The sequence below is a fragment of the Kogia breviceps genome, chromosome 15 (assembly GCF_026419965.1).
Source record: "Kogia breviceps isolate mKogBre1 chromosome 15, mKogBre1 haplotype 1, whole genome shotgun sequence".
NCBI classification, from domain to species: Eukaryota; Metazoa; Chordata; class Mammalia; order Artiodactyla; family Physeteridae; genus Kogia; species Kogia breviceps.
In genome coordinates this window covers 63,317,976-63,336,171 of record NC_081324.1, presented here as the reverse complement: position 1 = coordinate 63,336,171, position 18,196 = coordinate 63,317,976, and the positions used below count along the sequence as shown (strand labels likewise).

General features: G+C 63.2%; 1 protein-coding gene across 9 annotated transcripts in view; it reads right to left on the bottom strand.

Moving 5' to 3' along the window:
• Positions 1–18,196, bottom strand: part of ARVCF (ARVCF delta catenin family member) — a 36,080-nt gene that overhangs the window by 5,882 nt on the left and 12,002 nt on the right. For 5 of the 9 annotated variants that reach the window (XM_059041111.2, XM_067015056.1, XM_059041116.2 and 2 more), the window contains exons 2-8: positions 13,224–13,451; positions 4,727–4,885; positions 4,098–4,618; positions 2,659–3,158; positions 1,917–2,100; positions 996–1,113; positions 475–646 (exon numbers count right to left, since the gene is read on the bottom strand). In XM_059041111.2, the coding sequence (XP_058897094.1) occupies positions 475–646; positions 996–1,113; positions 1,917–2,100; positions 2,659–3,158; positions 4,098–4,618; positions 4,727–4,885; positions 13,224–13,433 (1,864 nt within the window). In that variant the 5' untranslated portion in view covers positions 13,434–13,451. Of the gene's footprint in view, positions 1–474; positions 647–995; positions 1,114–1,916; positions 2,101–2,658; positions 3,159–4,097; positions 4,619–4,726; positions 4,886–9,818; positions 10,027–13,223; positions 13,452–18,196 lie in introns of those variants that run through there. The other 4 variants (XR_010836868.1, XM_059041120.2, XM_067015059.1 and 1 more) reach the window with 4 other exon arrangements.

The window sequence follows — 18,196 nt, the reverse complement described above, 5'->3', positions numbered from 1 at the left end:
GAGAGAGGAGAGGAGCCTGAGCGGGAAGCACCCCCATTCCCTCCCAGGAAGTATAGGACAGAGAGACGGGGACTCTCACCCCAATTACTTTTGGGGACTGAGTGCCCATAAGTGGGACAGGGATCAGAAAAGGCCAACGCAGTGGGGCAGGTGAAGGCAGTGTACAGACCCCTGGCAGCTGCACCTGAGGTTGGGACAGCATGAGGCAGGTGGGGTGCTGCCCCCTGGGCTCCTCAGGGTCCTCGGGTGCCCTGCCAATGCCAAGAGGCGGCGCTGTCCTCGGCACTTCCAAACTTGGGCCCCCAGGCCCTTCCTGGAGCTGAGAGCCTGGGTCCAGGCACCAGGGGGGACCACTGCACAGGTGGTCCCGGGCACCCTCCTTGGCTCCCTGAACTTGTCCCCCGTGGGTGTGGAGGGCCTTCAGCTTGGCAGGATCGGGGGTCCTAGAGCAGTACCCCAGTCCCACCCACACACCTTTGGCCTTCTTGCCACCAAAGCAGCCGGCGTCCTCCCTCCTCCGGCGCTGGGCACCCATGGCACTGCCCGGGGGCCTGGACTCGGCCTCCTGGTACCTGTCAGCCCCTGGCACCTCCTTGTGCACGTGGTAGGAGAGGTTCCGCACGATGCACACGCAGTTCTCCACCGACTGCAGGGAGAGGGGGCTAGGGTACTGCTGGGGGGCACGGAACACTGACCCCCCCACCCCAGGAAAGATGCCACAGCTCGTGAGCGCAGAAGGGAGTGGGTGTAGGATGCGGAGGCCTGGGTTAGAGGCCCACTCGGGCAAAACCCAGGGAGGGGCTGAGGAACGAGGGGGGAGCACCTACCACACGCGGGACCTGGTCCAGAGCTTCAGGGCACACCTGCTGCCCCGCACCACACACCTGTCCCCTGTGCCGCCTGGATAGTCCAGGGCTCCTGCTCCGTTCCCCGACCCTTCATGGGAGGCTGCGAGGCTGACCCTGCCTGGGGCCTGCCAGGGCCTCCCCGCCTACCTTGTTGTCCGTGTCCTTCCTGCCCACAGCTGACTGCAGGGCGTGCAGGAGTGCGTCCACCAGCCCCTCACACTCACGGAGTCGCCGCCGGGCCTCTGCACCATCTGAGCTCACATTCCTGTGTGGCCAAGAGCAAGCCCTGTGACCCCAGCTCCAGCATCTCATCTCATCTGCAGAATGTGCTCTATGCCACGCTGTTAGGGCTGCTAGCAGATGAGAAGAGGTTAGCAGTGAAGGTGAAGCAGCAATGGCCTGACTGCTGGGATCCCAGGAGGGGGCCCTGGCCTGGCATCTGTGTGGGGTGGGGGCCTCCCCTGACTCCCAGCTGAACTGCAAAGGGACAGAAGTGGATCCAGAGGCCTGAATCTGTGCAGCTCAGGGCTCCACCTTGTGCTGAGGTAAGGACCCCAGAGGGCCATGGGGGGATATCCTGATGGACAGGCAGGACCGAGGGGACGCAGGACTGCCTGTGAGGTCTCTGCAGGGCCTCCAAGGGTGGTGGGGGGAGGGCAGGGGTCACAAGGAGGTGGGATGAGGCCTCTGAGGCAGACTGGAGAGGAGGGTCCTAGCTCCCCCTCCTTGAGTGTCACAGGGATGGGTTGAAGCTGGGCAGGGATGGAGCACGGGTATATGGGAGAGTGGCAGACATCCAGAGGCTGCCTGTGGGGGTGAGGTGAGTACAGCCCCATCAGGCACATTCTCAGGACTCAGGCAGGAACTGTGACCTGGCTCTGATGCCTAGGCCTGGCCTAGGCCTGGGTGGCTAGTTGTCTTCCATGTTATCTGGGACACGGATGTGGCTATTCCTAGGACAGCTGTCCCCAGGTGTACATGCAGGCTCTGGTGCCTGGCTCCTGCCTCCTTGGCTGGGAACAGCCTTGGGAGGCTTCGAGGGGGACCTGAGCCCGGCCCCACCCACACCTCAGGCAGCCTGATGTGTTCTTGAAGACAGTCGTCCACTCAGCGTCCCGTGGCTTGGAGTCCTCGTTGGGCTCTGGCTCCCAGCCCGAGTGTGGCACAATGACCTCGTGGGTCAGCGTCTGCAGACCGTGGTCAATGATGACCATCTTCAGGGGTTCGTAGGACGACAGGTTCCAGAGTGTGCCTGCAGGGTGCCATCAACCGGCCAGTGCTGACCCCAGGCACTGTCCCCACAGGACCAGCTCAGGACCCACCCCGCCCTCTTCGGGCCCCAGCTCACACCAGAAGACAGGAGTGACAAAAGCCACAAGAGGCCCTGGGTGCTGCTCTGGTGTGGGTGAGATGCACATGCCACATCGAGAAGGGGCTCCCCGGGGGGGAAGGAGCCCCCTAGAGGCCAGGACACATAGGAGGGGCTGGCAGGGAGCCTGGAGCTGGCATGTGCCTTCTTTTCCCCACCCCTTCCCAGCCACCCAGGCAGGTGGGACTATGCTCCCGGGGCCACTCCGAGAGGGGGTCATCACATGACCCTGACCAGCCACGGTCCCCACCACTGCCCTGCCGGGGGGGACCAAAGAGGCAGGACCTAGACTAGAGTAGTCACGGTGGGGACATGGGAGCTGGCAGGGACGGGGCCAGCGCCAGCCCCACCTGTGGCGGCCGAGTCCAGAGGTAGAGACCTGACACAGTGCCTGAGCCTGACTCCCGACTGAATTGCGATGCAGGTGGCCAGGCGCCTCACCTGTGACGAGCTCGCGGACCTCGCTGTCACGGGCGGCCCGCAGCAGGCGCACCAGGGCAGGCACACCACCGCAGTCCCGGATGGCGGCCTTGTTGTCAGCATCCCGGCCATACGAGAGGTTCCGCAGCGCCCCACAGGCCCGGCGCCGCACCTCTGCCCGCGGGTGGTCCAACAGGGCCACAAGCAGCGGCAGCCCCCGCAGCTGCCGCACACGGCGCTTGACACCCTCATTCTCGAAGCACAGGTGCTGCAGGTAGGCGGCCGCGTTGGCCTTCACGGGGTCCACGGGGTGCCGCAGCATGGCCAGCACCTCGGGCAGCTCGGGGTCCCGCCAGCGCGGCTCCTTGCGGGCACTGTCCACCGAGGGAGAGCGCCGTACTGCCCGGTCCAGGCTGCCCAGGCTGCCATGTTCCGGCTGGGCCAGGGGTGCCGTCGTGGCTGGGAAGGGGGGCCGCTCTTCCATCAGCTCACCGCCATCGCCTGCCACGTCCTCGTAGGCCCTGTGCAGGCGAGCACGGTGCATGACCGTCCTCTCGCGGCTGCTGGCTGGCCCTGCCCCCAAGTGGCCCCATCACACATTCTCCGGGGGACCATGAACCCATGGGGCAGGGCTGGGCCTAGAGCATCGTCAGTGCTGAGAGTCATACCCGACCCAGCAAGAACAAACTCACAGCCAGTGATAGAGCCAAACCCCAGCCAATGTCATCAGAACTTGTATGCCTCCCAGATGGGAGCTCACTCACTCCCATCAACAGGCAGTTTCCCTGACTCCCAGCTAAATGTGTTTCTACGAAACATCTGTCTGTGACTGGGGTCCAACCTCCCCAGGAGGCCATGTCTGGCTAGTGCACCCCTTGCACACGGCCAGCCTGGTAGGACCATCTGAGGGGCCTCAGGCCACCAGTTCTCCAGGGCACAAGATGTCAAACCCACTTCCTAGGTGAGGGATTGGGGCTGGGGGTGGGCGAGTGTCTCGCCTGTGGCCACACAGCATAATCCAGACCCAGGCAGTGGTCATGTTCCCACCTGACAGAGAGAAGCTGAGGGCAGGGGAGACAGAACCAAGGGCTACAGCGGCAAGGGAAGGACCAGGGCCTGGGTTCTGGGTGCTCCTGTGCATGGGGGAGGGGCTGGGGCCCAAGCTCAGAAAAATGCCCTGGGCCCCTTGGGCTTGTGTCTTCCGGGCCATCTGGCTGGAGCAGGGGCAGCAGGCATGGGCGCGTCACCAGCTTCTCTTGCTCCAGACCCGCAGGGAGGGTGCCCAGTGCAATCCCACAGCCCAGAGCCCGCCCTTGCCGCTGTCCCCGAGAAGAGCCAAGGCCAATTCAAACTAACGTGTGCGTTACTAACAAAGCCCCGCAGTGAGACTACCCGTGTGGTACTCTGCAAGGAGTGGAAGGCAGGCTTCCTGGAGGCAGTGACAGCGCATGGGGGCTCACCTGGTGCGCAGGCCCCGCCCACAGTCAGGCCTCCTCCGCGCGGCTGTGCCACAGTCAGGCTCCAGCTCCGGGCCCCCCTCGTCCTCAGCAGCCAGGCTGCGAGTGTCGTCCTCCAAGCCATACGGCTCTGCCTGGAACCGCTCGGGCTGGGAGCGGCCGGCTGGCGGCCCAGGCTCAGGGCCCGCGGGGAAGGCCTCCCGGCGGCTGGGCAGCGTGAAGCAGCCATCACCGGGGCCTGGGCCCAGGGGGCCTCCGCGCGGAGGCCGCACACCCAGCCCACGGGACAGGCTGCCATAGCTGGGGACGTCGCGGGGCTCGTCAGGAAAGCCGCCCCCGCTGCCAAGGCAGGTGCGGGAGAGCGTGGCCGCCATGCCACCCCCGCGCAGCAGGAAGTGTCGGTCCAGGGGGCCGTCGGTGAAGGGGCCCAGTGGGTGGCCACCGTCCAGCAGGGGGAGGCCATCGGGGCCCACGGGCACCTGGCGCACTGTTCGAGTGGTCACCGTCTTGACTGTCTTAGTGACCTGGTGGGTGAGGGGGCAGCCTGTGGGCTGGTTGCCTGAGAGGCCAGGGTGGCCTCAGCCCTCCACCTGAATAACGGGTGGCCCGCAGGAGACCGAGGCGAGGTGTACCTTGGTCTCAGTGCGACGAGTGGTGCCATCTTCCGACGTGACGATGGACACATGGGAGGTGGGGGTGCCAGGGTCCTCTTCCACCGTCACTGTCTCCTCCAGCACCTCAGGCGCCTCTGGCATCATGGCCAGAGAGGCCTGGCTGCCTGGGCTCTGCTCCTGGGCAAGGGGACAGGTGTTGGTGGGAGGACCCCATGCTCAGCAGCCCTGGGGCCAGCTCGTGCTAGCCTGGATGCCAGGAGGGCCTTCTTCCCCTGCCCCAGGGCCTGTCTCAGCCCCTGTTGGTGAAGACAGCAGCACATTCTTGCCTCTGAAAGCTGAGGGGCTGGTCCCCATCCCAGGGTCTCCTCGGGCTGATCTAGTGGATAAGGCCCTGGGCCCAGCAGCGCAGTCTTGGGCAGCCCTGTCTGAGCTGTAAGCCCAGATGCCACAGCTCCTGTGGGGCCAAGCACCCGCAGGACGCTCTCCTGACGTCACTCATCACCCCTGCCTGGGCCCTCCCTAAAGGATGGCTCTTTCCTGTGCCTCTCCCTGCCCACCCCAGAAACCTTGAGTGCAGAGGGTGGCAATTTCAGCATTGTTCACCGACTCCCTGTGGCCACACCCAGGCTCCCACCATCCCCAAGGCCAGCTAGACGCCCTCGCAGGACAGAAATACCCAACTCCCAGAATTCCCTGTGCACTCGGAGCACCAAAATACCCTCGCCCCTTCCGGCCCAGATACTCTTGGGGTGCTGAGTGGGCAGGGCCTGGCCCTACCTCACTTGGGCCAGTGGCTGGTGCCCCTCAGTGAGGCTCTGGGTGTCATATCACAGCCCAGTGAGGGTGGATTCAGGCCAATGGGGGCCCAGCTGATCCTTGATGGGAACCCTGGTGTCCCCTCCCCACATACCCCCAGGTCTCCTCAGCCTTGGCCCTCAGCTCTCAGCCCCCCTTTCCAACATCCCGGCAGGCAAGATGGCACTGGAGAGAGGCTCTTCTAAAGCCCACAGGCCTACTGGCCAGACTCACCAGTGGGGAAACTGAGGCTCAGAGAGGACAGGCCAGCCCACAGCACAGCTGGGCTGGACCCCTGCTATGCTGAGTGGCACAGGGACCCCAGACCTCTGACCACCTGGGTCCCCCCAACCATGCCAACATTCCAGGATCAGCATCTGGCCAGGACGGGTAGAAGCTGAAACCCAAGCCGCAGTGGGCGGGTGCGGGGGAGCACATTCCAGGCAGCCAGGGCCGGGTCAGCAGGAGGACAGGTCCTGCTCCAGGGCCCAGGCCCGTGCCTTGTGGGATGGGTCCCCGCCTGGGCCCCAGGCCCCTGAGGCCTGCACAGACAGGGAGTTGAGGCCCAGGAAAGGCCAGCAGCTCAACCCGCATCTGCCTGGCACCAGAGCCCTGCTCTGCTCCTGTCCCTGGGACCAGGAACGTGCAAGGCAAGGCTCCCAGGGCCACCTTCCCATCCCCAGGCCCAGGAACATGCAAGGCAAGGTGCCCAGGGCCGGCCTCCTGCCCCCGGGCCCAAAAGCATGCAAGGCAAGGTGCCCAGGGCTGCCCTCGGGGCCTGCCTCCCGAGGGCCTCGGGTGTGAAGTCTCCCCAGGTTGGGGTACTGTCCTAAAGGAATGCATGTCCCCCCAAATGTACACAGTGTTGAGGTTCTGGGCCCCTGCAGCCTCTTCAGGGGTCCAGGAAGAAACATGCACCAACCTGCTAGGAGTATCCCTCAGGCTCTGGTGACAGAGGAAGAGGTCACAGAATGTGCCCCCTCCCCTAGAAGCAGGGCCTCGGAGGATAATATGTGATTTTATGAAAAAGAGAAACTGAGGCTTGACAGAGGGGAAAGGACTACACAGAACTGCACAAATTGCTAACGGGGGATTTCAGGCATCCACAGAGCAGGCCTTTCAGTCACATGTCACCCCTCTGGGGCGACAGCCTTGGCTGCCACCTTCTTAGTCCTAGAATGCAAGTAGTATGTGTGTCGGGGACCTGACCAGGAAGGAGGGATGCTGTTCCTTGGGAAAGAGAAGTAAACTGAGGCCTGGGGTGGGGACACGCTTGTATGCAGCTGGGCAGGGTGGCCTGGCTCTTCTCTGAGGGCACTGGGTAGCTGGGGTGGTTCTGGAGCAGAGGTTCAGGGACAGCATGTCCCTGCTGGGGCCTCGGCCGCCCCATCTGCACTTGGCAACTGTGGGAGCAAAAGTGTGGCTGGCAGTGAGCTCTCTGCTCAGCCGGGTAAGGGGGGGAGCAGCAAGGCCCCATGGCTACAAAGCACAGGGAGTGCAGCGAGCAGGACTGACAGGAGGGGACCAGGTTGTCCAGGACACTGCCAGGAGTATGGACCCCTTAGAAGGTATGCATACATTTGCATATATTTAACCCTCTCCGAGAAGAGCCCCTACCCACTGGCCAGGCTTGGGCTGCTAGAGGGTGGCACAGGGGGTACGCATCTTGGACCTCAGTGCCAGCAGGGCCTGGCTGCTGCTTCTCACTCCAGCCTTCAGACACAATGCAGAACTGGGGGGAAGAAGGGATGGGGGTCCAGGAGAGCCAGGGGCCTAACAAGGCCTGGCAATCCTGAAGCATCAGCCACCAACACCCAGCCCGGGCAGCCCGGCAGCGGGATCCCAAGGCCCTAAGAGCCCTGACTGGCAAATGACCTCAGGGAGCTAAAAATGGTGATGACTTCACCCCGGTGGGCAGGGAGGCGGGAGCGTGAGTCAGCCGGTGATCACGGGGAGGCCCAGCCCGTTACACACGCCTGGGCACACACATGCAAAAAGGGACCTGGAAACATGTGCACAAGCACCCATCCTGGCTCCCAGGCCCAGGCACGTCAGTTCACAGGCTCTCCCGACAGCACCCAGCACTGACATCCCCTCCTGCCTTCTACTTGCGTGTCCAGACTTCCTCAACCAACCACCCAGGATCTACCATGGGAGTCTCAGAGCCGGAGGGTGGGGGATCCGAGGCCTAGGGTAGAAGGAGCCCAAGGTCGACCTCTGGCTTGGGCCTCCGAAACGTCTTTGGGGTGAGGACATGGGGTCACAGACTGACTGACCAGGACACAGTCAGCTCTCAACAGAGGCTGCTGACCAGGCTGCCTGGATCCTCATCTGGCCTCAAGACCCTGCTCTAGGGCCCCATGTCCCCTGGCCACCTACCCAGGCCGGCCCACCTCAGGAACCCCCAGCCCTGCAGCCCCAGATTTCCCTCATACCCTAGACATGAACAACACCTGAAGCCTCCCCCACACCCCAAATCCCACCAAGTCCTGTCAACTGCCTCACCCTCCCTCTGCCCTGGCACCATCGTTGCCTCTCTTGCTGGGATGACCGTCCAGCCTCCTATCACCTCTCCCCAGGGCCCAAATCTGTCCCATGGTCCTCCCATCCATGGTCCACTTGGTCCAGGGGCCCTGGGCCTGGCCCAGCAAGGGTCTGCTGTCCACTTCTGGAGTTTCCCATGAGCTCCTATGAACTTGTGGGAGGGGCCTAGCCCAGGACTCCAAGCAGGGGCGGGAGTGACCAGTATCCCAGAAAGGAGGACCCAACCACTGCTCTCAAGAGGGTCTCCAGAGCCCCAGAGCTGCAGGGCTCTGGCCCCGTCACACACCTGGGCTCAGCTTCCTTGTATGAAAACAGGAAGGACCCGGGGTGTCCAGGCCACAGGACAGGTGGGATAGTGCCAGTTCTGACTTTGTGACCAGGTCTAAAGTGTGTGAGGCACAGAAAAATGAAACATGGGACAAGACATAGAGGGGCCACACCTGGGCAAAAGCCCACAGCAGCCTCTGGGGGCACATGTGGGAATGGCGGAAGGAGGGGACAGAGGAAACAAGCCAAGTCACCACTGGTGGGGAGCTGGACTGGGGTCCCAGAGGCACGGATCCACCTGCAATGCTTGCCCTTGAGAGATAAGCACCCATGGTCTGGATCACGAAGAACAGGATGTGGGGTGGTTGCCCCACCCTGTCCACAGCCCCATCAGCACACGCAAGGGGTAGATTAAGGTGGGATCCCACCCCTGGCTCCCACAACCCCCTGTCCAGGCTCTCAGAGAGCACGAGACGGCTGCTGCTGAATGAATGAACCAAGGGGTGGAGGAATACCAGCCCCCCACCCAGAGTGGCCATCCTGGATGGAGTCCAGGCCAAGCCAGGCAAGCATCTCCCACCAGGGAGCAAGTCCTTGGCCACTACAGACATCCTCTCTCTTGGTGCCCACAGTGGCGAACCCAGCCCTGGCTGGCCGGGAGCTCCCCCCTCCACAGCAGCAGTCCACCTGCAAGGGCGCAGGCCCACGCTGAGTGGCCAAGAGGCCAAGGGGCAGTGGGTGCCCAGCAGACTGGGGGAGCAAGCTTGTGGGTGATGGCAGGGTGGGCCATCACCCACCCTAGCTTTCCCAAGCCCAGCCCACACCCATCAGGCACACAGTGGCCCCACATTCCCCCAGCTCCCCTGAACTGGTCTCTCCATCTCTGGGGCAGGCAGGCACCTAGCTGTCCAGGTGGGCAGGTGTGTAGGAGATCTACCTCTTGCTCCTCCACTCTGCCTCAGTTTCCCCGCCTGTTAGGGGACCCCACCCCTCTGAGCAAGAGTGCAGGCTGCCCCCGAGCCTTCCCCCAGGCTGGTGCTGAGAGGAAGCCCCCTCCGCCTCCGCACGTGGGCAGGGCCGTCCCCCAGCCCTCTCTCCACGTGCGCTGCCGCGGCAGACCCGGCTTGCATTAAAGCTCCGAAGCTCCTACGAGGCCCCCAGAGCCGGGGCCCTGTGAATTTGGGGGAGGTCTAGTCGCGCCGCCCTCTCCAGATTCGGCCTCCCACCTGCGCAGAGGGGCTGCTCGTGAAGGCCCTGCTCACTACCCCGTCCCAAGCACCTGTCCCGGGCGCTGGCCCGGGTGCGCCCGCTCCCAGCTCCCCGCACCCCCGGCGGCGCGCTCACTCCGCCGCCCCGCCCGACCCCGGCCCGGGGGCGCAGACAATAGCTGCCTCCGGTCGGCGGCTCCACGAACAAAAGCGGGTCCTCCCGGAGGGCCGGCGCCCCGCCCTCCGCCACCGGCCCCCGGGACAGTGCCCCCGCCCGGGACCAAGTTCCCTCCAACCTGTCTGAGTTCGGCCGGCATCGGACAGGGCGCGGGAGGCGCGAGCCAGCGGTGGCGGCGGCTGGTCTGGGTTCGGCTGCCGTGCCTCGGCCGCTCGGTTCGGGTTAGGCGGACACGCTCCCCGCGGGGCCGACCTGGCTAGGCGCGGCCAGCGGCCAATCGGGAGGGGCGGGACGGTGAGGCGATCAGCCAATCGGGCAGGGCCAAGCTGGGGCGGGGTGGATAGCAGCCAATCGGTTGGGGTCTCACCCGGGAGGGGCGGGGCGGCGGGCGGCCAATTGGGCGGGGCGAAGTCCCGCCCCGACCAGCGCAGAGCCGGGCTTGCCTGCAGCCTTGGGCCGGGGTCGTCCTCTGCCCCTGCGGTCAGGCCAGTCAGGGCTCCCCTTCCCCACCCCCGTACCGCGGGGGTAGCATTTTCCCGCCGAGTCCTCCTTCCCAGGCCTCGGTTTACCCCCAGTAAAAGAGCCCACAGCCCTACCCCTGCAGCTGAGGAAACAGTTCTGACAGTGCAGGGGCCAGTGCCGCTAAGGTATCCTGCAAGACCACCCTCCTGGCACAAGCTGCCCATATCGGCTGCGACTCAGTTTCCCCTAGCTGTGAAATGGTGGCCTATAAGACAGTATTGATGCCGATGTTGCTCAGGTTTCCTAGATCTGGCTCCAGGCTCTTGCCCACCCTCCAGCACCTCCCCAGTAAGCGTCCCTACAGAGCTCAACCCGGGCCTGCACTGACCCACTTTGTCTTGGGTTCTCCCCATCAAGTCACAGAGGCCCAGGGGTCCCCCATCCTCTGAGAGGTGTCAGAGCAGATCAAAGAGAGGGGAGGGAGCACAGCTCTTAGGTGACCCTGGGCGAAAGCTCGTGGGGCCCAGCTGGCCTCAGATCCTCTATCTTCCATGTCTTTGACCTATTGGGAAGTGGTGGCTAGAGGGGGCAGTTAATCAGGGCTTCTCCTACTATGGTGCACTCCCCACCCCCAGCAGCCTGGCATGGAGGTGCAGCCACCCTGGCGGTCTGGCTTGGCCAAAGGGAAGCGTAGACACAGGAAGGGCCTGGGCTGGGGCCCTCTCGGGTCATACCCCACAGAGGCAAGCCAACGGCTCTCACACCAAGAGCAAGAGACTTATGCTCTGGGTTGAACAGAGCTGGGCCAGCCCACAAAGGTTAAGCAGGCTGGGCAAGAGAGGGGGCCTTAGCCTTGGCTTTCTGCTTCCTACCTGCTTCTCCCCAGACCCCACTCCTCTTCTAGGACACTCTATGCACATAGGCCATGCAACCAGCATGCTCAAGCACTCTGGGTGTCCACTGCATGTCCCTCTGAGTCTCAGTGTCCCTTGAGTTGTCCCCCTGTAACTTCCATCCATGGAGCTACCTGGGGCAGGAGCAGAAGACTGTACCACTGCCCTGAGGGAACTTGGCCTGGATGCTTACATGTGAGTCATTTCTGTCTTCTCCCAAATTTCACCATCTGTTACTGCCCTAGCCTAATCCCCCTCTTGGCCCAGCACAAAGTTGGCCAGGTCCCTAAAGGTGTCCCCCCCACCACCACCCGCACACACACACACACACACACATTGGGTGAGGGCCAGTCCTGCTCCAGCCAGCCTGCTCCAGGTGTCTGGCGGAGGCGACCCTTTCTGCTGGAGGATGAAGGGCAGGCAGCCAGCACTGTGGAGCAGCACCCCCAGACTCTCAACTCCCCAGCCCCAGCTACCTGCCTTGCCACCAGCCTCCAAGCTGCACAGATCCGGGCTCTGACACTGAGGACCAGGTCCAGGCAGCCGTGGCTCACAGGTGGGTCACTAGGTACCTCCCACTGAGATGGGTCTGGGAAGCAGGTTTGGCATGGAGGCTGCCAGGCCTGGCCCGCTGGATGTGGCTGCCTCCCCATCAGCCCTGCTAGTCCAGCTACAACCCTGGGAACACACTCTCTCCGATCTCAGCCTGAGAAACCATCTCCTCCCAAGAGAGAAAACCAAGGGCAGGGCTTGGAGGGCCTTGGGTGGGGAGGGGTAGTGGGCGGGGAGGGTGGTGGCCTGATCTTCAGGCTGCAGCCCTCAGGAGGCCAGGGCAGCTCCAGGCTATGGGAATGTCTTCCCACGGGGGCGTCAACCCTCAGCAGCACCCTCTGGGCTGGAGGCCAGAGCCCTTTCCGGCCTGGGAGGGCTGGAAAGAGGGCCTGGAGCCTAAAGAGTGGCCTTGGGGTCATGGGCTGCCACTGTCCCTGTGTGGCCCAGTGGGCTGTTCTGCTCCCCAAATTTGGGGGTGCAGCCCTCACCCTTTGGAGTGCCTGGGGTCGAGGGGGCCACAGGGGTGGCCCTCATACCTAGACCCACCTGGCCTCAGTTCCAGCCTCCCATGAACTGGCTGTGCGGCCACCTCAGCACCAGCTGGCTTGGAAAGACAGCTACCCAGTGTGTCTGGGCCCACTGAAGATGTGTCTTCAGCTCTGACTGTGGACCATGCTGGGCCGTGCATATGGATCACCCATTGATAGATGAGGACATCAAGGCTTGGGGGCAGTCACTGGCCAGGTCCCCCAGCCTTACACATACCACTGCTTCTGAGCCCCAAACGCCCAGGCTAGGTGAAGCTAGCACACTGGGCCAGTCTCCACCAAGACCTATAACCCCCTCCCTTTCCAGCCACAGAGGTCCAGGCTGCCCCAAGCCGCCAGCACATATGTGCCAGGCCCCCGCAGGCAGCAGCCCGTCTGGCTCCCTGGAGCTCTGCCCGTGCCCTGCCCTGCATCTCAGTCAATCATAGGAACTGCAACAATCACAGCAAACGCCAGGTGTGGCTTTCCCTCCTCCCCCACCAGCACCCCGGGAGCCAGGTGCTATTGCCCCATCTGAAGGTTCAGTACTGGGGCATAGCTCGTGTCGGGAGGACCCCACGAGGCCTCCTGACCTGACTGTACATCCCAACTTCAGAGTTCTCAGGGCCTAGCCAAGAGCAGACCAGACTCTACACCTCCTGGGGCTGAGCAGGGGCAATGGCCAGTCACCTGCTGGGCTACAGGCAGAGACTCAGCCCTGCTCAAGCCTCACCTGGGGCTGACCCACTGACTGATGCAGACAACGAAGGCAGGGAGACTCCACGGAAGCAAAACCCTCAGTGTCACCAGGCTGACTGCTGAGCACCCTGAACATACCCTGCCCAGCTGCCTGGGCCCTAAGGGCTCACACAAGTGGAAAGTGCTATTCTGAGGGTCGGGCTATGTTCTGCCCATTTGTCACATGATGCCCTGCATACCCAAGGGGGTTGGAATCCCACTTTCTTTCCCTCCCCAGAGGCCCCAGGTCGTGCAATAAGCCACTGCATGATGGCTTGTGGTCCACCTAGGCCCCTTGATTTTTTTCCCCACTTGGCCATTTTCACCCTTCCTGAGTCCCTGGGCTGTTACCTGCAGGACAAGCTGTTGCCAGGCCATCGACAAGGGCTGCCCACTGCCCACACCACCGCTGCCCATGCCAGGCTGCTGGGCACGCTCCAGCTGCAGGGCAACGTGGCGCCGTTCCTGCTCCAATGCCCGTGTCAGCCGCTCGAAGCGGGCCTCCTGCTCCTTCACTGAGGCCAGGATGCTGGCAGCCGAGTGCACGTTGCAGTCCTCCATGACCAGGACGCTGGCTGACTGCAGGCAAAGCAGAGCAAGTCAGGGTGGGGCCAGGGCGGGGGCCTGGAGAGGCTGTCGTGGGCCCCCTGCCCACCCCACTCACAGATCACATGACTCACTCCCAGACCACAGCATCCAGCTCTCTGGAGAGAAGCCACATTGATTAAATTCTAAATTAAAAGCCATTAATCCAAGGCTGGCCGGAAGCAGCCGGCTCCCTCCCTGTGGTGTGTGGGGCTCTGACCCGGGCTCCCTGCTTCCTGCCAGGCCCAGCAGAATCTTGGACCATGGGCGTCCCAGAGCCTGCTGGGGAGGGAAGGGAAGGAAAGAAAGAGCTGGTGTGACCAACTCTCAGACCTCCCAGGCCCTCTGCTGTCCAAAGCACATGCCAGTTCACCCCACCCTCATGGCACCAGCACAGGCCCATCTCACTGAGGTGGACGCTGGGGCCCAGAGAGAGCGGGGGACCTGTCTGTAGCCACACAGCTCACACGGCAGAGCCGGCGCACTAGTGGGCAGGGAGTGAGAAGTTGCTCTGCAGCCGCTGGGTGCCTGGCCACCTAGGCAGGTGCGGGGATGATGCGGGCCTGCAGACCAGCGGTCCCACCTCCACTCCCAGCCACGCTGGCTGGGAGCAAGGGCGGTGTCTACCCCATGCATACAGCCTGGCTGAGATTCCGTGTCCAGAAGTAGCCCATGTGCCTGACGCCCGACCCCGAAGGAGACTGAGGGCAGGGGCCTGGGCGCCTGAGGCCCAGCGTATGGAGAGAGTCAGACTGCCCGGGCCCCAGCCCAGCGCTGCCCCTGTGGGCCCCCGGGGAGCGGGTGGGGTCAGTAGGGGCTTGGCAGCTGCAACGACAAGCCAGAGCCAGCACTTTTCCTTACTACTTGCTCCCTGGCTGACCAGCATGTTTGCTTTTTGTGGGCAAAGAGCAGCAGAAGTATGTGTGCTCAGACCCAGGCGCACGGCAGCAGGTGGGGTGCAGGCCACGCGGGGGCTCCATGTGCAGCACAAAGCCTGACCCAGGCCAGCCCGCCAAGCCCATACCAACGTGGGGCCTGGGCATGGCTGGCAGCACCCCCGAAGGGTCAGCTCTGCTGCTCATGGGCCCCTGGGGAACCAGCTGCAAGGACAGAGCCCTGGAGAGGAAGGGTCAGCGCTGGGCTCGGCCACACCAGTGCCAGCTGGGCCAGGGGCGCGGGTGCACTTCAAGGTGAAAAGACAGCACAGAGACTCCCCCAATGCCCGCGACAGCTGGGGAAACCAAGGCCCATAGAGGGAAGAGACCAGCGTGGGTCCAGGGCTGGGCTCCACTTCCCCAGCACCTGTCACACAAATGAAACAGCAACGATTCCTGCTGGGAGAGGTGGTGGTCAGCATGGGGGTGGTGGGCCGGCTGCAGACCCACGTGATAACATGGAAGGCAAAATATGCATGAATTTTTAAGATGGACCATGAGACTTCAAAGATGCTTTACCCAGCTGATCCTGGGTAGAGGTCGGCTCCACTTCCTCTGCTGTCCCGGGAGGCCTGGGGGCTGCCAGGGAAGTGCCATATGCGGGACCTCAGTGACCCTCGCTCTCCCCTCTGGCCAACGCCTTCCCAGCCTCTGTTCCCCTGCGAGGGCCCCACACTGCCTGCCGGGCAGGCCCGTCCCGCCCCTGCCCAGACCAAGCCACCAGCTTCCTGAGTCCTCGGTGGAGGCTGCTCCTCACCACGCTTGCTCGTCACCCATGGGGTGGATTTAGGAAGAGGACGGGGACGAATGTGCCATGCAGACACAGGCAGCCTGTCCTGGGGCATGTGTCCAGGCCTCGGCACCCCAGGAGTGGCCCCAGGTGGGTGGATGTTGGGTGGATGGAGGGATGGAAGGGCAGGAGACCGGGTGGAATGGGACACAGATGAACAGTGAGGGGACGTGTGGAGGCTGCCAGGAGGGGGCTGCATGGGAGGGTGGGTGGGTACCGAGGCAGCAGGGTGGGGGGAGAACGGGAGGCGGGCAGGAGGAATGAGTGGACGCGTAGTTGGGTGGATGAATGGGTGATCAAGGATGAGGCTGAGAAACACTCCTGGGAAGGGGCCCCCAAGCCTGCTGGGGCGGGCCAGTGCTCGCTCCCCCATGAGGGTGCAGGCACACGGAGAAACTGGGGAGATGCCCACCCTCCCCCAAAACCATGCCCACACTCCGCGTCTTCCTGTTAAATCAGCCGCTCCTCCTCAGAAGGAGTCCAGCCAAACCCTGCTCCAGAAATCAAATTATGGGGACGGAGTCCAATCTGGGTTGAGGAATTAGAGGAATTTCCTATGGGTCAGGCTGGCGGGAGGCCTGGGCTCCAGTGCTGACCCCTCGCCGGCCATTTGTTGGCACACTGCCCACTGCCCCAACCTTCACAAGGGGAGGGAGGGGACTGGCTACGGGTGGAGCCTCCTTCCCTGGCCCTGGCTCCACCCACTTGATGGGGAGGAAAGTAGGCAGCAGGAGTGCTGAAGGCCACCCACCTGGGAGTGCACGGTGTCCCCCCCATGCTCCCAGCACTGGCCAGGCCTTACAAGTGCCCATCTTTACCCTACCGCCCCTGCTGTGGTTGGATGGTGCCCACAGCCACGGGGACAGCATCTGGCCAAGCCCATGAGGACGGGCACTGTGCCATGGCCAGGACCACAGGGTCACCCGTAGTTGGTGTAATGCAGGGGTCGCAGGGTGGTGGTGGGGCTTGGATGGGAAGAGTCCGTTCTTGACCTTAAAGCAGTGGAGGGAACTGCCAAGGAAAAAGGACCAGCTCGCCTTTGTGAGAAGGAAACATTTCTAAACATCCAGAAAGAGTGCCACGTGCTGTGGTTGTGGCTTGTTTTTCAAGTGTAGCGAGCGTTTCAGACAGACGACAAGTGGGACTGTACATGTAGACACGGCTCCACTGCTGCGGAAGATGTGTGGGCACATGGGGACATGCCACACTACTCTCCACTGTTGTGTTTGCAATTTTCCATGATATGGGAAGTAGGAGAAAATGACAAAGAAAAAGAAAATACTGTCAACATATTGGGATCGTCTTCACAACATCCAGTAGAAAAGTGATCTCCATCTATACGGTGACTATATAAGTCAGTAGTTAACACCGACCCCCAAATCGAGGTGGGAAAAGGTCATCAACAAGGCATGTGGCCCAGAGATGAGATGTGAAGGATGAGTGTGAAAATGGTCACGCGTGCGTGCACGCGCGCGCACACACACACACACATACACACACACACTGGAAAGAGGGTGTGTCGGCCGCAGCGGTGCTCTGGGTGGAGGGCTCCTGGCCCGCAGGTTGCAGCAGGTCCAAAGTTCTGCATGTACCCATGTTCTAGGAGCTACTGCCTTCATGAGACGGCAAGTAAAGAGATGAGAAAGCAGGTGCCCCTCCCCAACCCCAGCAGGCCAGGCAAGTGAGCATGAGGCCAGGGAACTCTCCCCAGGGGTTCGGGTTTGCCTCCCGCCACCTGAGGGAAGCAGCTAGGTTTTCAGGGAGCTGGGAGAACTGTAACTGAATTCAGCCTGGAAACTGGATTTCCCTAGCAGAGGAGGTGACCCTATCACCACCTGGACCCGACACCATGGGCATGGGAGGTGGACAGAGATGGCCCCTCAGTGACCTCCTCCTGCCCCCAAACTGTCCCTGTGGACACCTAGCAGCACCCACTGACCAGAGTACAACTACTCTGTGCAGGGGGAACGGTCTGGGTGGTTCTTCCCAAGGGGCTCTTGCCCTGCACTGATGGGGCACCCTGGGCTAAGGGTCAGCCCCAGGGCAGGGGCTGCTGGACTGGTGGTCCAGGAGAACCAGGGGCTATGGGGAGGCTGATGCAGGAGGCTCGGAGCCAGGTCAAGGCAGGGACACTTCTGGGAGCCCACGGAGCCCGAGGTCTTGGGAGCTAAAGGCCTGGGGGCAGGCACAGGGCCAGGGCTGGGAAATGGCCAGGTAACTGCAGGCTGGACATGGCAGAGGAGGCCTCGCCCTGGCAGGAGGGTGGGCAAGGTGTAGGTGAGCATCCAGCTGCTGCCCCTTCTCATTGGGAGGATTGAGCCACAGGGAGCCCCCACCAGCGGCCCCCAAAGGGTCTTGATCTGAGATTCCTGCCAGGGCAGGTCACAAACACTTATTCCAAGTCTCCGGGTTCCCTGCCTCTCTGGGTGGACTCGTGGGATGGCGATGGACAGCAGTCCCCCAGCCCCAGGCTGCCCCTCCTGCACCTGACGCAGATTCCAGCTGCAGTCAAAGCCCGAGGGCAATGCCTGACAGGCTCCAAGTGTGGGGTCTGGGCAGCGAGGACCCACCTCCTCCACGGTCTCTACAGCAGCAGCCAGGCCAGGGGCACCCCAAGGGCAGGGCAGGGAGGGCTGGGGCTGGTGGTCTCTCTGCCTGCACCAGCAGCCTACCCACTCCAGCCTGGCCACGAGAGGGGAGCCCAGGGAACCCCAAGGTGCCCCACTGTGTGGGGTGGGCTGGCCTGTTGCTTCCATACCTCCCCCTAGGGTCCCTCTGGGAGGTGGCTCCCCACATTCCATCTCAGGGAGAGCAGAGCAGCGAGGGGGCAATACTGAGTGCCCAGGCTCAGAGCCCCACCCCACCGTGCTCTGAGGTGGGCACAGGGACCAAACCCAACAGATCCAACTGGCACCAGGGCCTGGGAGCCCAGCTCCTATCCAGGGGCCAAGGGGTCCATGGGACCCCAAGGACCACACCCCCCGAAGGCACAGGTGGGGCAGCTGTCCGGTCAG